The sequence below is a fragment of the Natrix helvetica genome (genome assembly GCF_964273705.1).
Source record: "Natrix helvetica genome assembly, chromosome: 4".
NCBI classification, from domain to species: domain Eukaryota; kingdom Metazoa; phylum Chordata; class Lepidosauria; order Squamata; family Natricidae; genus Natrix; species Natrix helvetica.
In genome coordinates this window covers 63,263,829-63,279,830 of record NC_138550.1, presented here as the reverse complement: position 1 = coordinate 63,279,830, position 16,002 = coordinate 63,263,829, and the positions used below count along the sequence as shown (strand labels likewise).

General features: G+C 41.9%; 1 protein-coding gene across 1 annotated transcript in view; it reads right to left on the bottom strand.

Moving 5' to 3' along the window:
- The window catches only part of CFAP47 (cilia and flagella associated protein 47), a 390,847-nt gene that overhangs the window by 288,950 nt on the left and 85,895 nt on the right, over nt 1-16,002 (bottom strand). The window contains exons 22-24 of the mRNA XM_081950234.1: nt 10,748-10,916; nt 6,933-7,033; nt 5,242-5,401 (exon numbers count right to left, since the gene is read on the bottom strand). Of these exons, the coding sequence (XP_081806360.1) occupies nt 5,242-5,401; nt 6,933-7,033; nt 10,748-10,916 (430 nt within the window). The remainder of the gene's footprint in view (nt 1-5,241; nt 5,402-6,932; nt 7,034-10,747; nt 10,917-16,002) is intronic.

Genomic DNA, 16,002 nt, shown 5'->3' with positions numbered 1-16,002 from the left:
AACAGAAGGTTTAATACTTTCTGCTCAAGAACAAACACTACAAACTAATGCCATGAAAGCAAAATACAAAAATCCACCGAAAATCCAAACTGCCGACTTTGCAACGACAAAGTCAAAACTGCTTCACATTTAATATGTGAATGCAGCAAAATTGCACAAACTGATTACAAAACTAGACATGTCTAAGTTGCTTAATTAATCCATATTTTTCAGAGTCATTACCATATTTTTCAGAGTCATTACCATATTTTTCAGAGTAAAAGATGCACTAGAGTATAAGATGCAACCTAATTTTGGGGGAGGAAAACATGAAAAAAGTTTATGCCTCGGTATTAATCTGGCTAGCGTCCTTCCATCAAACAACAAATGGCGTGGTCAGCTTCAGAAGCCTGATTCAGCAGGAGCAGATGATTGGCGGGTGGAATACCCTCAATCAGCTATTCCAGGCTGCAGGGATTGCCAAGGACCATCGCCGCCCGTGTGCCCCACATTTTCAGGTGGTTAAAGGGCACGGGGATCCTCACCCCCACTCAGATTTTGATAACGAGCAGCACAGGACTTTTTATCTGTTTAAAACAAACCCTATCACCCTATGCGCATTTAACTGGAGTGCATGGGGTGGGGGATGATTTTCATGGGGGCAGACTTGGCTGTTTGAAGAGGCTGGCCCAGCACTGGTACTGCTCAGGATTGCGGAAGGACTCTTGGAGGGACACCTGCTGAGGGGGCACAAACCCTTTGCGGGGCTCTAGCATAGCATTTGCTCTCCCCACTAGCCCCCTGTGAAGGGCAGCATCAAAAGCGGCATGGCGGGCCACTTCTCACCCAGTAGCCTGGGCCAGGCTCCATAGCACACTCTGCACACTCTCTCTCAGCCTCACCCTCCCATACAAGGGCATTTAACAATGCGTTGGTTAACATCGCCTCCCACAGCCATTTCTTCCTCCCCTTAAATACTCTCTCCTCTGCACGAGCCAAACTTTTGTGGCGTAAAACTGAAACCAGGTGCACTAGTGAGGTGGTGCAGGAGCTCCTTGGGAGAGGTGAGGACAAGCTTGGCGTTTCCTCTCTCCCAACCCCCCTCTGCTCCCTCCCTTTCCTTGGCCTGCCTGCGATCTTATTTCGCGGCTCCTTGGCTTTTCTTTGTCACGATGTTAAAAAGTTTGCTAGACATGAACTGACTGAAACTGATACTGAAGAGTTAAACTGAGAAAGATTTATTGCGCAGGTCATGTTCTTATCTGACAGTGATGTACTGCGCATGCTTCACACATTCCAGACCTTTTCTTTTGTTCTTTTGTCCGGCTGCCAAGTTGGCAGACGGAGCTTTTATTATCAAAATGTAACAATTTAGTTAACTTTCTGTTTTATTTACTTTTATTATTTTCGTATTAAAGTTTGTTTATTAATTAGAATATACTTCTCAAAGACTTTTATTTTTCTTTTCTTAACATCTCAATGATATGCTGAAGGGAATCAGCCCGGTCCATAGACCTCATTTTTCATCAGGGTGTTTTCCCCCTGACATTCTTTGCCTTTCTTCTGCCTGCCCCGTTGCATGAGCTGGAGCACCGAGGAGGTACGGCAGAAACACGTGAAAATGAGAAGTAAAAAAACAAAACAAACGTGGGGTTTCAGCCAGTAGATGCTTAGCAGTGGGGCTGCTGAGGAACAGGAGGATGCAAAACCGAGGGGAAGAAGATGGCGGTTTTCCTCCCAAAGGGGCTCCTTTTCCCTGTCCCTTTCCCTGGGTTTGTGGGGAGTCTCTTGTCTCCGACACTGACAGGTACTCCTTTGAGCCCACCGTGAGCTCTCTCACCCCCTTTGTTTCTCCCCCCCCCCCCCTCTGCTTTCATGTGGATTGTGGCACTCTTGGGAAGCTGATCGTGCTTTGAACCTTAGGAGAGAAGGAGGGAGAAAAAGTGAAACTGCTGCATTAAGAGGTATAAGGCAAGGCGGCCTCGCTGCTCAGCCTCCCCCTTCTCCAAACAACCCAAGCAGCCAAATTCAGTGCGATGCCACCCAAAAAGGCTTTACCGTGTCTCTGCAGTCTGGAACCACCCGAGAAGGGGCAGGTGAAGCGGGCACTGCAGAGATTGTGGTAACAGCATTTTGGGTGGCAGCGTGGCGATCTCAGGAGTCATATCCTTTGAAACAAGCTTGATTGTACCCCGTTCAAGGTTTTTAACTTCCCAATCTAGCGTCCCCAGAAAAGCCTTTGAAGAGAGATTGGTCCTCTTCCCTCCCCCCTCTTTCCCCGGAACTGTCATGCAGTGCTTATTGCTATTGCTGCTATTGTGCCCAGCTACTGTATCCTTTGCTGCATGACAGATCCAGGGGGATTGGGGGAGGGAAGAGGACCAATTTCCTCTCCATGAAGGCTTTTCTCAGGACACTAGATTGGGAAATTGAAAACCTGGAGTGGGGTACAATCAAACTTGATTAAAAGGCTTTGGCTCCTGAGATCGCAACGTTGCCACCTGAAAACGCTGTTACCGTGATCTCTGCAGCACCCACTTCACCTGCTGCTTCTTGGTTTCAGGTGGCAGAGATTGTGGTAACAGCATTTTGGGTGGTAGTGTGGTGATCTCAGGAACCAAAACCTTTGAATCAAGCTTGATTGTACCCCATTCCAGGTTTTTAACTTCCCAATCTAACGTCCTGAGAAAAGTCTTCGTGGAGAGGAAATTGGTCCTCCTCCCCCCCCCACCCCCCTGGATCTGTCATGCAGCAAAGAGATACAGTATCTGGGCGCAATAACAGCAATAGCAATAAGCACTGCATGACAGATTCAGGGGAATGGGGGTGAAGGGAAGAGGACCAATTTCCTCTCCATGAAGGCTTTTCTCGGGACACTAGATTGGGAAGTTAAAACCCTGGAATGGGGTACAATCAAGCTTGATTCAAAGGTTTTGGTCAGCTTGGACCACGAAAGGGGCATCCATATCAAGATGTTTTGGGACAGGTTCAACTGCAAACAATCGTTTCAGTTTCTCAAATGCAGCCTGGCACTCCATGGTCCATCTTCAGGTGGCTTCATCCATCTAGTATGCAGAGATGGTTGATTTTGACTGGGCATAAACAAGTCCATTCAGCTGCGCAGTAGATGATGAGAGCAATCCTCCCTTTTTATTCCGAGACATCTCCACCAGCACTTTTCCTTTCTCAAATAGCCCCTTTCCCCCGTTACTACGGCAGCCAATAACAAGCAAGCAAGATAGAGGCTGAAAACTTGCTTGTTCTGGCTGTCAAGAACTCTGGTTCAGCCATTATTGGCCGTCTTCTTCTCTGCCTGTCAGGAAGATTTTCCTGGCTCTAGCAAAGTGGATTGCTATCCACTTGCGATCTACAGGAGCCCTTCCTTTCTTGTCCACCCCTACAAGGTGATGTTTGGCTCCGAAGAGCCTCCAAGCAGGCAGAAATCAGCTGGGCTTCACGGAGCCCCGCTAGTCACAGCTGTTCCGCTCCGCTGGCAAACCGGAATCACCAAATTCTTGCTAACTGTCCTTATTCATTTGTTTAGTAAACTCATTCCAAAGAACAAGCCTTTGCCTCTTACTTGGAAGTAATAATTCAATCACATTGGATAATAAACAATTCTTAGGACATAAGTTAGGACATACACATAGTGTCTGAAAACTAGTTTTACTGAAAAATAGTTTTACGAATCACTCTCTTTACCTTGTGTTTTGATGATCTCCATTGCCAATTTTAAGTAACCTAATGTGGAATAATTTTTTTTCTGAAAATAAATCTCATCACATGAAATCTATCATTTAAAGTGAAGTCTTTTGAATGGATTATATGTTTTTATGGAAAGTGTTAATATCTTGTTATTAAATTATCAAATTGCTAAATCATAAAAAAAGAAAAATATACTAACAAGCCCACAATTTTCCTAATAAAGTTATCAAAATTAAATCTCTCTGTGGTGTGTAAGGGCAAGTGATTTAGTATAACTTTTAACAATTCACAAAAAGAGTAATCACTCTAATAGCAAACCTAGGAACGCAATTGTGTGAATGCCTTTTATTCTTGAAGAAAAACAATATCCCAGATTAAGAAAGTAATCTCAATTTATGAAAGAAAAATATTCAAGGAAAAGTAGGAAAAGTAAATATGTTAATTTTGGGCTGAAGCAGTTATAAATGGAATATCATTAGTAATTTCAGTAGTCATATCTTTAATTTCCAAACTGATTGGCTTTCTTAATATAAGTTCTGTAAAATTTCATCTCGCTTAATTATACTAATTACTATATGAATATACAGTAATTAATATGTGATACTTCCAGGATCATTATACATATATGCATTAAAATCTTCATTCCCATCTGAAATCTATAAAAAGTTCCATTACTGTTTAGAAAACAGTTTGTAGCTGTAGCATCTCTATGTATATTGACTATACTTAAGTTTCATTACTTATTTTGCAGATACAATGTCAGTTCTAAAGTATAGACTTTTGTAAGTATCTGTATTACAATATGTATCTTAACAGGTCATTAAATTAAACTTAGTGGCTGAAGATTCTTAACGCATCTTCAGAAAAGGTAAAATACAGTATAAATTTCTAGTGCTAAAATGATTAGACCAATCATGATATTTTTGAATGGTGTAAAGATTTTCATTAAAAACAACAGAGAACTAAGGTACAAAGGGTACTGCACTGTCAGTCTGACAGTCTTCATCTTTAGCAAGAACTTTAATCATTTACTAATTGAAAAGTTAAAAGGCTAACTTATAATGTCTATTATGTAATTGTGCAGCTTTGCATGTTGCTTGAGATGATTTGAGACAAGGCATATCATCCCTACAATGGTAATTTTCAGTCACATTCCAAATAAATGAAGAGGAGGAAAACTGATTACTTTCTTTGAAACTTTTCAAACAAAAACATCTCTTCTTTCAAATCATTAAATTAACAATAGAACTTATGGGAAATATATCTTTAAGAAGAAGATATTCTATTGCTTATTCAAGCGTAGTGAATGAAATAAATGTACAAGGAATACTGTACATACTTTATGTGTTTCTATACAGTATATTATTGTGTGCCTGTGTGTGTATGTGGTATGTATGTATGTACTTATGTGTGTGTGTTTATTTTAAATGAAATAATTAATTTGTCAAATGTATAAAAATAAGCAAGAAAATATTATAAAGTATTTCAAATGTAGAATTTTCAATATACAAAATTGATTTAAACATATACAGAGTTGACACGAAAACAAATTCTTACATGGGCAGAAGCATATGGTAACAGCTGTATTTTGCCCCGGATAGAGAATTCCAGTATGTAAACTAAATTTGAAGATACCATCATCTACGGCTTTGCCTGCAGCATCAAGATCAAATCGCCAAGTAAGCTGTTTCATTGAGATGTTTTTCAAATACAGTTTCTGCAGGAAGAAATGAGGTAAGCCACATGATGTAAGATGTGCTACTTTATGAATAATTGATGACACCACAAAGGGCTATCATTAAAAGATTCGTGTTCGTCCTCCAAATTTCAGGCATATTTTTTCCAAATTTTATGAGTGTTATTGAAAAATACCAGTTATAATATTGTACAAAATTGTAGTTGGGCGTTCAGATTGCTAATTAAAAAGAGTGACGTAAAAGTGACAAATGCAAAAGATTTTTTCTGCATAAATTTTGAATAAAACCTAATGTACTGGATCAATCAATCCAGCTGTGTGAACAATTAGTTATTTGATGTGCATGTAATAAATAGAAAAATTGTTATGCTCAGAATCAAGGTTTTAGAAATCCAAACAAAAAGACATTTCAGGCACATTTCAGATGCCAAAGATACTTCAACTTTACTGAAAGAGGACTGATTAGATCACTTTTGAATCAGTAATTCCCAAAGAGAAGGCCTTCCCTATCTCTATGGCAGCTGTAAGAATTGAATGGTTTCAATTCTATTAAAAATGAGCACTGTTGGATTTCTCTTAAGATGGCATATTGAGCGGAGGGGCAATCTGTTTCTCCTGCTGATGAACAGCTGATTTTGCCACCACAATGGATTCTTTGACAACTAGCTCCTAGATCTAAATGGGCAGCTAAGAACGCCCCAAGACGATCCTCGAATCACTGTGAATCTTCCTGAGAAGAGGAATCTTGAGGATTGCAATTCCCAGTAGGACCGCTGGAAATCAGGTCTCCATTTTTCCTCCCAGCTGTTTGATATTTTTTTAGCACACCTGAGTTTTAACTGTATGGTTTGAATTTTCTTTTTTATCCTGATTTTTCTTATGAGTTAACTGACTGGTGGAACGCCGATTTATTCTAATCCCTTGCTGGATTTTAACATGAATTCTTTAATGTTTTTTCATTGTTTCACTATGCTGTTCTGAATTACTTTTGGCTTTTCTGTATGGAAGTTGATGAAGATTTTGAGGGTAGTGAAAGTGACGTGTTTAGATTTTCATTTACATCAGATTTTCGCTATACAGATTTTGTATATTCTTAACTTAAGCTCTGGTCTTAATTTTTTAATGCTTGATGAAAATTTTCTTTTTTTAATCGACCCAACCTCTAATATATATACATGTTTCACTATATGTTTCAGTGACGTCTTTCAGTTTAAATTTTAAATCTCCAAGTAGATTTTTTTTTGTTAATCCTGTATTCTATAGTCTGTAACATATATTTGATTCATTTCAGGTGTAAAGAAGCATTATAATTTTCAGGGTATATATGCATCTGTATATGTTTATGTGTGGTATGTTTTTACTTTGCCATCATACAGGAAACCAAAGCAGAAATAGAATTTAAAAGAAAATATGCAGAAATAATGTGAGCAAAAATATATTACCAGCATTAGAGTTACTATTTTTTGCTTGAAAAACACTACATAAAGAGAACTATAGAACAACAGTGTGGCACAATTAGAAGCAACCACACTTCCCTATAATATGTACCAACCTTTATATTACTGCTGTCACTTATAACACCCATGTTGATACATTTTACACTATGTTGAAAGGTGAGCTCTGAAGGATAAATATGCAGTGGTGGTTGCAACACTGTAGAAAGAAAGAAACATACACAACTATTTTAGCTTCAAGGAGACAGACAGACATTAAATTTACACATGGATTAAACCTGGATGAAAACAGTAATTTTGACTAGAATTGGATAATCGTCAAATCAAATAAGACTCACATGAAGAATCCAGATTTCAAAGATTTGGTTTATTTGAAGTGGTAAGAAATACACCCAAGTGTATGAACAAAACTGGATATATCTTTCCTCAGCTTACTATATAGAAAAAACTTTGGGGTAGCATTATGGGGAGATAAAATTAAAGATCTATCCAAACCTGGTCTCAAGATAATTCACTTAGCAAACTAAATCAATAAATATCCGCACAATTACCATATTTTTCACACTATAAGACTCTCCAAAGTATAAGACACACCTAGCTTTTGGGGAGGAGAACAAGAAAAAAAATCTGCCTCTACCTCCCAGCAGTTTGCCTCCTTGCAGCAAACAGCAAACAACGTAGTCAGCTTCAGTATAGCCTGATTTAGTAGCTGATTGGCGGTTGGATCCACCTCCCGCAATACCTCCCATCAGCTGTTCCAGGCTGCGGGGATCACCACCACCCATCAGCCCCGTGGCTGGCCATCAAGGCTGTCACCTATCACCACCTCTGCGTACCCCATTTTCAGCCTCTGTGAATCCCATTTTCAGCCTCCGTGAATCCCATTTTCACCCTCCATGGGCCCTATTTTCAGCCTCTGCATGTCCCATTTTTGGCCCGTTCCAAGCGGTGGGATCGAAAATGGGGCATGCGGAGGCCAAAAATGGGGTGTGAGGAGCAGTGGTGAAATTCAATTTTTTTTACTACTGGTTCTGTGGGCATGGCTTGGTGGGTGTGGCAGGGAAAAGATACTGCAAATCCCTATTCCTCCCCACTCTGGGGCCAGCCAGAGGTGGTATTTTCCAAATCACAGAACTACTCAAAATTTCCTCAACCAGTTCTCCAGAACCTGTCAAAACCTGCTGAATTTCACCCCTGGTACTCAGGCTGAAAATGGGATGTGCGGAGAACAAAAATGGGGCACTCAGATGAGGTGATAGGTGACAGCGGTGATGGCGTCAATGGGCAGCGGCAATCCTCATAGCCTGGAACATCTGATAGGTGGTATTCCAGGAGGCCGATCCAACCACCAATCAGCTGCTCATGCTAAATCAGGCTGTGCTGAAGCTGGTCAGGCTGTTTGCTGTTTGCTGCAAGGAGGAAAATTGCTGGGAGGCAGAGGCCGAAGGGTGGGGCCCAGAAGGTGGGCAGTGCTTTGTAAGCATTCACTGTATAAGACGCACAGACATTTCCACCCACTATTGGGGGGTTGGGGTGGGAGTGCATCTTATACTCTGAAAAGTACATAAGTTAGGACACAAGGTAGAAAAATCTCATAAGATTAAGTTGTCTCCATGATTTTGCGCCTGGAGCTGAAGCTGAGCACAGCAAAATTAACATGAAAACTACTTATGCAATACTTTAAAATGTGTGTTCTTATGTGAGGTCGATGATGAGATTTTAGGGGGATGGATGGAAAAAATAAAAGCTTCATTTTCATCAACTTATAACTAAAATTTAGTTTTTCAGTCAATAATGTATGTAGGCAAGTAAGTAATTTATGACATCTAGACTCCAAAATTATTTGCTAACTTTTAAATCTCAATATCTAAAATTATTATCTCCCAACAAAGGGTATTCTCGTTATTGATTTATGGATTAATAAGCATATATATGTGTCAGGTCTTGAGTGTGGGGGCTGCTTATTCCGATTCTATTACTCTATTTTGTTAGCTGTCAAATCTTGCCACAGGGAGATTTCAAAATATCATGTCTTGAATGGGTTTTCTACCGATCTGTTTGCCTGAATAGAACAGAAAGTCTGGCTTCCACTTTCAATAGGCTCATTATCTCTAAACACTAGTAGCTGTTTTCTTGTTACAAATACACGCCCCTCCCAAGGCAGCCACATCCCTTCACTAAACTGCTTACCTGTTCCATTCTCAACTGACATGTGCAGGGCAAGAAAAAATAGTCTGTGGGACTACTTCCAACTCTGTGAGACTTTTTTTTTTGCAAGAAGTTGGAAGGTCTGAATTTCTGATATTTTTTTTACCATGGTCGCACAGACTGATTTTCTTGTCCTGAATGCACAGTGGAGAACAGAGCTGGAAAGCAGGTTAGTGAAGGGATGTGGCTCCTCTGGGGAGGGGGGAAGGCTTGGCATGGGTGGCCTGACTGAAGGGCCTTCAGGTAAGCCAGTGTGGGGCCTTGGGGCACCTCCGCAGCCCCTGGCTTGCTTCATCCTCCACCCCCACCTCCCACCGCCTTGCTCCATTCTTTGCAAAGTGCAGCCTTAGGGTAACAAGAATTGCAGGCAATTCCCACGACTGCCTGATTCTCAACCAGCCGGCTGCATGGTAGGAGGAAGCTTCCTGTCCATTTGAAAGAGTAGTGGGTTGCATAAGGGAGCTCCCCCCCAAGACCCTCTCAAGCGCCAGGCTGCAGGCTCCACCCCAGGGAGCCTCAATTGGGGCCAAGCTCTTGGCAACCGATTGAGAAAAGACTGTTCTTGAAGGGGGCACGAGGCGCATGGGGCCTCCTGATTGCAGCCGCAATTCTTGATGTCTCTTCTCTCCCCTTGCCAGGCACGGCACGGCTTCCTGCCCCTTGCCCCCTTTATGGATGCAACTTGGGGGTGGCAGGTGGGGCAGGGTTGGGTGTGGGAGAATGCAGCCACGGGAGCAATTCTAGATGTCCCCAAAAGGGTGCGTGTAACACATTTTCTCTGAGAACTATATTGGATAGCTTGATTCTGGGTCCAATTCAAGGTATTGGTTGTGATCTATAAAGCCCTACATGGTATGGACTCAGACTACCTATGGAACCATCTTCGTCCCATTACATTTGCCCATCCCACCCAGTCCGGCAGGGAAAATAAGTTGCAGATCCCATCAATTAAAGAATTTTGATTGGTGAGGTCTAGAAAAAGAGCCTTCTCTGCCATCGCCCCCTATCCTGTAGAATATTCTTCCCCTGGAGGTAAGGTACACCCGACTCTCCTGGCCTTCTGAAAAGGAGTTAAAACAAGGCTCTATGGCCTCATGTGGGAAACCAAAAGGAGTACAGAGCTATTGAGATGGATGGTGCCCTGACAGCCCTCTCTTCACCTTTTAAACTAATGTTTAACAGGGTTCAATCATCCTTACCTTCTTATAAATTCTATTTTTCATTTAAATCTTTTAAAATTCTTATATACTATTTTTATATTTTATTGTACACCACCCACAGCCTCTCTCTGAAGGATGTGAATAAATTCCTTATTAGACAACTGTTCTTGTCACCTGATTTGTCCATTTTATTACACTGAAAAATTATTAAAGCAATGAGTGGAAACTAATCAAGGAGAGAAGCAACTTAGAACTGAGGAGAAATTTCCTGACAGTTAGAACAATTAATCAGTGGAACAGCTTGCCTCCAGAAGTTGTGAATGCCCCAATACTGGAAGTCTTTAAGAAGATGTTGGATAACCATTTGTCTGAAACGGTATAGGGTTTCCTGCCTAGGCAGGGGGTTGGACTAGAAGACCTCCAAGGTCCCTTCCAACTCTGGTATTGTTGTATTGTATTGTATTGTATTGCATTGTATTGTATTGTATTGTATTAAAGGATGTTCTATATATGCACATCTATATTTACCTCTGAGGCTTACATACCAGTTGCTTGAACTTTGCATTCTTGAGTAGGTATAGTCAATGACTGAGGTCGAGGAACAACCATATGCTTTGTTGAACTAGCAGGATTTAACTTTTTTGAAGCATTTGTGGAACACCAAGCTTCACCAGCATTAATTTTTATTGGAAGAGTAAAGTCATAGGCTGCCACCTAAGGGATGAATATAAATTTATAATTTTCTCAATGCTAGCAATATAAATGTTTGAATACTAAAAACCAGTGCACCTTGTATTCTGGCAGTAGTCAATTCATATTCCCAAAACACTAAGAAAAAAGTCACTCCATAAAGAAATGAAATTAAGATTAAAAAGATTGTAAATGTAAATATAGTTCTAAAAATTAGGGAAAAAAACTATTGCTTGGGGGAAACTAAATTTGTGACCTTTATTCTTCCAAATATTCAAATAACCTCTTGCCACCTGACTTGTATAGAAGATTTTAAGAGGAAGTATTATGAAAATTGTCTCAAAAGCAAGTGAATAGTATAAAAGATTATGGACACCATGAATTGTCATTTCACGCAATAAAGGAAGTTAAAATTAATAGCACTTTAAATAGGACTTGGAAGTTTACCAGCAGATATTGCAACCGAACTAGATCCACTGGAATTGCATGTTCTGCCCAAAGTGTTAGCTTTCAAACAATATTTGAGGACAGTCCTCAGAAAGTATGTTGAACTTTACCAATGTTGCATTTCTAGAAGTTTGGGCTTTATTCTTTTTAAGAACTTGATTTTATAAAGTTTTATTCTTTTGAATCTGATATAACAGTTCAATGTTGAATCTCAGTAGAGGAAAGAAGACAATTAAGTGCAGCTTAATATCAGTGGTATTGTGGTGTTATGTTGTACTAATTATTTGTTCTGTATTGTATTTATTTGTGCACTGATGATACGAAACCTATAGCTTCAGACAATTTATCTTTATATACATGGATATATATCCTAATATAGTAGATAAGCATTTTCTTACTAGAGGTTGAACAAGCAGTTCCAATGTCAATTTTCTTAGAACTGTTTCCTCCAAAAAACAAAATGGAGTGAAACCAATTCAGAGCAATTGTTGAACTGATATAATGAAAAAGGAAATCTGGCTTAGCAAAATGTCAAAAGCTACTATATGGGAAAAACACTCTATTTATCCTCAGTGATAATTTGCCATAAAAATTAAAACAGACTTAATTGATATATATAATTAAATTAAAAAGAAGAAATAGATGTATCACATATAAAAATATTTTATCAACAAAAAATAGAACCCCCCCCCCTCTCTCTCTCATTTTTAGTCAGTGAGAAAATTAAATGTGCTTTTGCTAACTGTGAAGAAATAAATATCAGTGCAGATTTAAATAATGCCACTAAGAAAATAAGAACTGCATGAAACCCTTTTTTTCTTTTATGGGATTATCTGTCTTCAGCAGGCAGTTTACATAATATATCTAATAACTATATTTGCATGTCTAGTTAAAAGTTGGATATTATATTTCAGTTGTAAATAAACCCTTACTTAAAGCAAAACTGTTAAGCTTTTGTAGTTCAGGCATGAACCAGAGGTGGGTTCCTACTGGTTTGGACCGGTTCGGGGAACTGGTAGTGGTATGCCAGCCTGGGTTGCAGAACTGGTAGTGACCGCTGGTTGGCCATGCCCCCAACTGGTCTGTCCGCTCTGACGCTTGCCCTGTCTTGCCTTTGCCACATGCAACCACTGCCTCCTCCTGCCTACACACAGGTTAGCATTGCGGCAGGGATGGGGGCAGCCCGGCAAGCTTTGCATGCTGGAGAGGATGGCGGTAGAGGAAAAGGGTGGTGGCAGGAGAGGGTAGTGGCAGTGACAGGTGAGGGCAGTGGCAGTGGCAGGAGAGAGCAGTGGCGGCGGCAGTGGCAGCAGCAGCAGCAGCGGTGGGCAGTGCCCTGTCCCAGCCAAGGCGGCAGCAGCAGTGGTGATGCGTCTCGGAATTCCCAAGGAGTTTTCCCATTTGGCTTTGGCCAGGATATGGCGAGCCGCAGCCCCAAAAGCTGGCAAGGTCCCCAGCACTGCAGAGCAGAGTCGGCACCACCTCTGCCAAAGGCTGCTTGCCCTTCAGGTGTAGTGCCACACCAGCTGCCTATAATCTGCAGATTACTCGTGAGCACCATGCTCATGAGTAAACGTGTTCACGAGTAAACTGCAGATTAGAGCCAGCTGGCAGATCCTGGCTTGCTCGCTCAGCTGCTCACCCCCCGGAGCTCGCAGGCAGTGAATGAAACCGCCACCTCCTGCCTCCGTGCATCGAGGAGGCTAAGCAGCAGTGGGAAGACCACAGACTTCAGCAGGAAGTGACTGCCAGCGATGCCCTCAGGTGAAGATGTGAGCATTTGTCAAAACATATGTCTCATCTTTGATCAGAGCCCCCCCTTTCTGCCTAAGAATGTTTCTCACCTTTGATCTGTTCCCTTCACAACAGGGGGCCAAATGGCTAATCATGAGAACAAAAAGAAATAGATAAGGCTGATAAGGAGTATTCTATCCTTTTTGCAGGAATACACAAATCTAATTAGGAAGCCAGGATGTTATTTTATGACATTTCTGACTTTATAAAAAGGAGTTACACCTTCTCTGAAGTGCAGTTCTTCCCTGCATATGTATGTTTGGAACAACTGACCATCATGTCTTTTAAGATCAAATATTAAATGCTGATTGTTATTCAAGCCTCCGTCTAACTCTCATTTTGGCTCATTGTGACTTGGATGTATTCTCAAACTTCTATGGATCGTATTCTCAAATCTTACAGTATGTAGATAATGAAGTTGAAAAAAGGTGAACAACAATTTTACAGAACTATAGATACGTTGAGGCTGGATCTGACAAGGAATGGCTGGGCGGGCAGGGGCCAGGCGAGGCATCCCTTGACGTGAGTGACATTGAATTGGCCACGCCCATCCAGTCACATGACTGCCAAGCCACTCCAACCCAGTCACATGACCACTAAGCCATGCCCACAAAATAAGCCACACTCACAGAACCAGTAGTAAAAAAATTTGAAACCCATCCCTGGAGTGAACATAGGTGTCAGGCTTCATCAAGTCCAATCCTGGAAGTAGATTACTCACAAGTCAGATGCAAGGGCATAACTCTCAATCAGATCATTTTTTTAGATGCTAAATGTCAGATAGAAAATTCAAGGGTCCTCATTTCAGATCTTGCTCAATCTAACCATCACACAAGAACCATGAGAGTTCTTAGTCATCACTAACCCACCACTAGCCATTTTCCTTCTGAGATTAACTATATACCATCATTCCCTGATTACATGCCTAACCAAGAGGACAATAGTATCAAGAGGGTATGAAGGACTGCATTATTCTAACTAGCTAGCAATTAACCAATTAATGTAATAAATAACAATTCTCAGATTTGCTTATTTTACTCATTATGAAACTTGGTGCTTTAGATCTCCACCACCATAGCCTAAATTCCTCTTCCTGATGATCATTAGAATGAGGCATTGAGAAAAGAGGTGGCAGCAGGGAGGGAGATAAAGTGACCTTATATCTCAAGTTATACCAGCCGACACTGCCTGGCTGACGGCACCCTGAGGAGGCCAACTCTGTGGGATCGTACTGGACGGTGGGAGGCTACTGGTGGCAGTAGGTGGTCTCGCAGGTACCCTGGGCCTAAGCCATGGAGTGCTTTAAAGGTCATAATTAATACCTTGAATCGCACCCGGAAAACACCCGGCAACCAGTGCAGGCTGCCTAAAAGGAGTGTAACATGGGAGCACCTAGGTACCCCTATGACAACCCGCGCGGCCGCATTCTGGACCAGCTGAAGCCTCTGGGTGCTCTTCAAGGGCAGCCCCATGTAGAGAGCATTGCAGTAGTCCAGGTGAGAAAGGACGAGGGCATGAGTGACTGTGCACAGAGCATCCCGATCCAGGAAGGAGCGCAACTGACGTACCAGGCGAACCTGGTAAAAGGCCCCCCTGGTCACGGCCATCAGGTGTTCTTCTAAACTAAGCCGCGTATCCAGGACTCCCAGATTGCGAGCCTTCTCTGAGGGGGCTAAAATTTCTCCCACTATCGTCAAAGATGGAACAAGATGTACAAATCGGGATGATGGAAACCACAGCCACTCAGTCTTGGAGGGATTGAGCTTGAGCCTGTTCCTCCCCATCCAGATCCGCACAGCCTCCAGGCATCGGGACATCACGTCGAGGGCATCGTTTGGGTGGTTTGGGGTAGAGATGAAAAGGTGGGTATCATCAGCATATTGATGATACCGTACTCCAAAACCACAGATGATCTCGCCCAGCGGTTTCATGTATATGTTGAACAGGAGGGGTGAGAGAACCGACCCCTGGGGCACCCCACAAGTGACGCGCCTGGGGGTCGATCTCTGCCCTCCAGTTAACACAAACTGCGACCGATCCAACAGGTAGGAGGAGAACCACCGTAAAACGGTGCCCCCCACTCCCAACCCCCCGACTCGTCGCAGTAGGATACCATGGTCGATGGTATCGAAAGCCGGCGAGGCTTTCGATGGTATCAAAAGCCTTCTTTGGTCTCAATACCATGGTTGATGGTATCGAAAGCCTTCTTCTGGTCTCAATCTTTCCCAGCATTAGGCTCTTTTCCAGTGAGTCCTTCCTTCTCCTTAGGTGGCCAAAGTATTTGAGTTTCATCTTCAGGATCTGTCCTTCTAAAGAGCAGTCAGGGTTGATCTCCTCTAGGCCTGACCGGTTTGATCGCCTTGCAGCCCAAGGGACTCGCAGGAGTCTTTTGCAGCACCATAATTCAAAGGCCTCAATTCTTTGGCGCTCAGCCTTTCTTATGGTTCAATTTTCACATCCATACATTGCAAATTGGAAAACTATAGCCTTGATTATACACACTTTTGTTCGCAGGATGATGTCTCTGCTTTTTAGCATGCTGTCTAGATTTACCATAGCTTTCCTCCCCAGCAGCAAGCGTCTTTTAATTTCTTGGCTGCAGTGCCCATCTGCGGTGATCTTGGAGCCTAGGAAAATAAAATCTGTCACTACCTCCATTTCTTACCCATCTATTTGTGAGGAATTGAGAGGGCTGGATGCCATGATCTTAGTTTTCTTAATGTTGAGTTTCAAGCCAACTTTTGCACTCTCATCCTTCACCCACATAAAACGTCTCTTTAGTTCTTCTTCACTTCTGCCATTAGAGTGGTATCAACTGCACATCTGAGGTTGTTGACATTTTCCGCAATCTAAATTCCAATTTTTGATT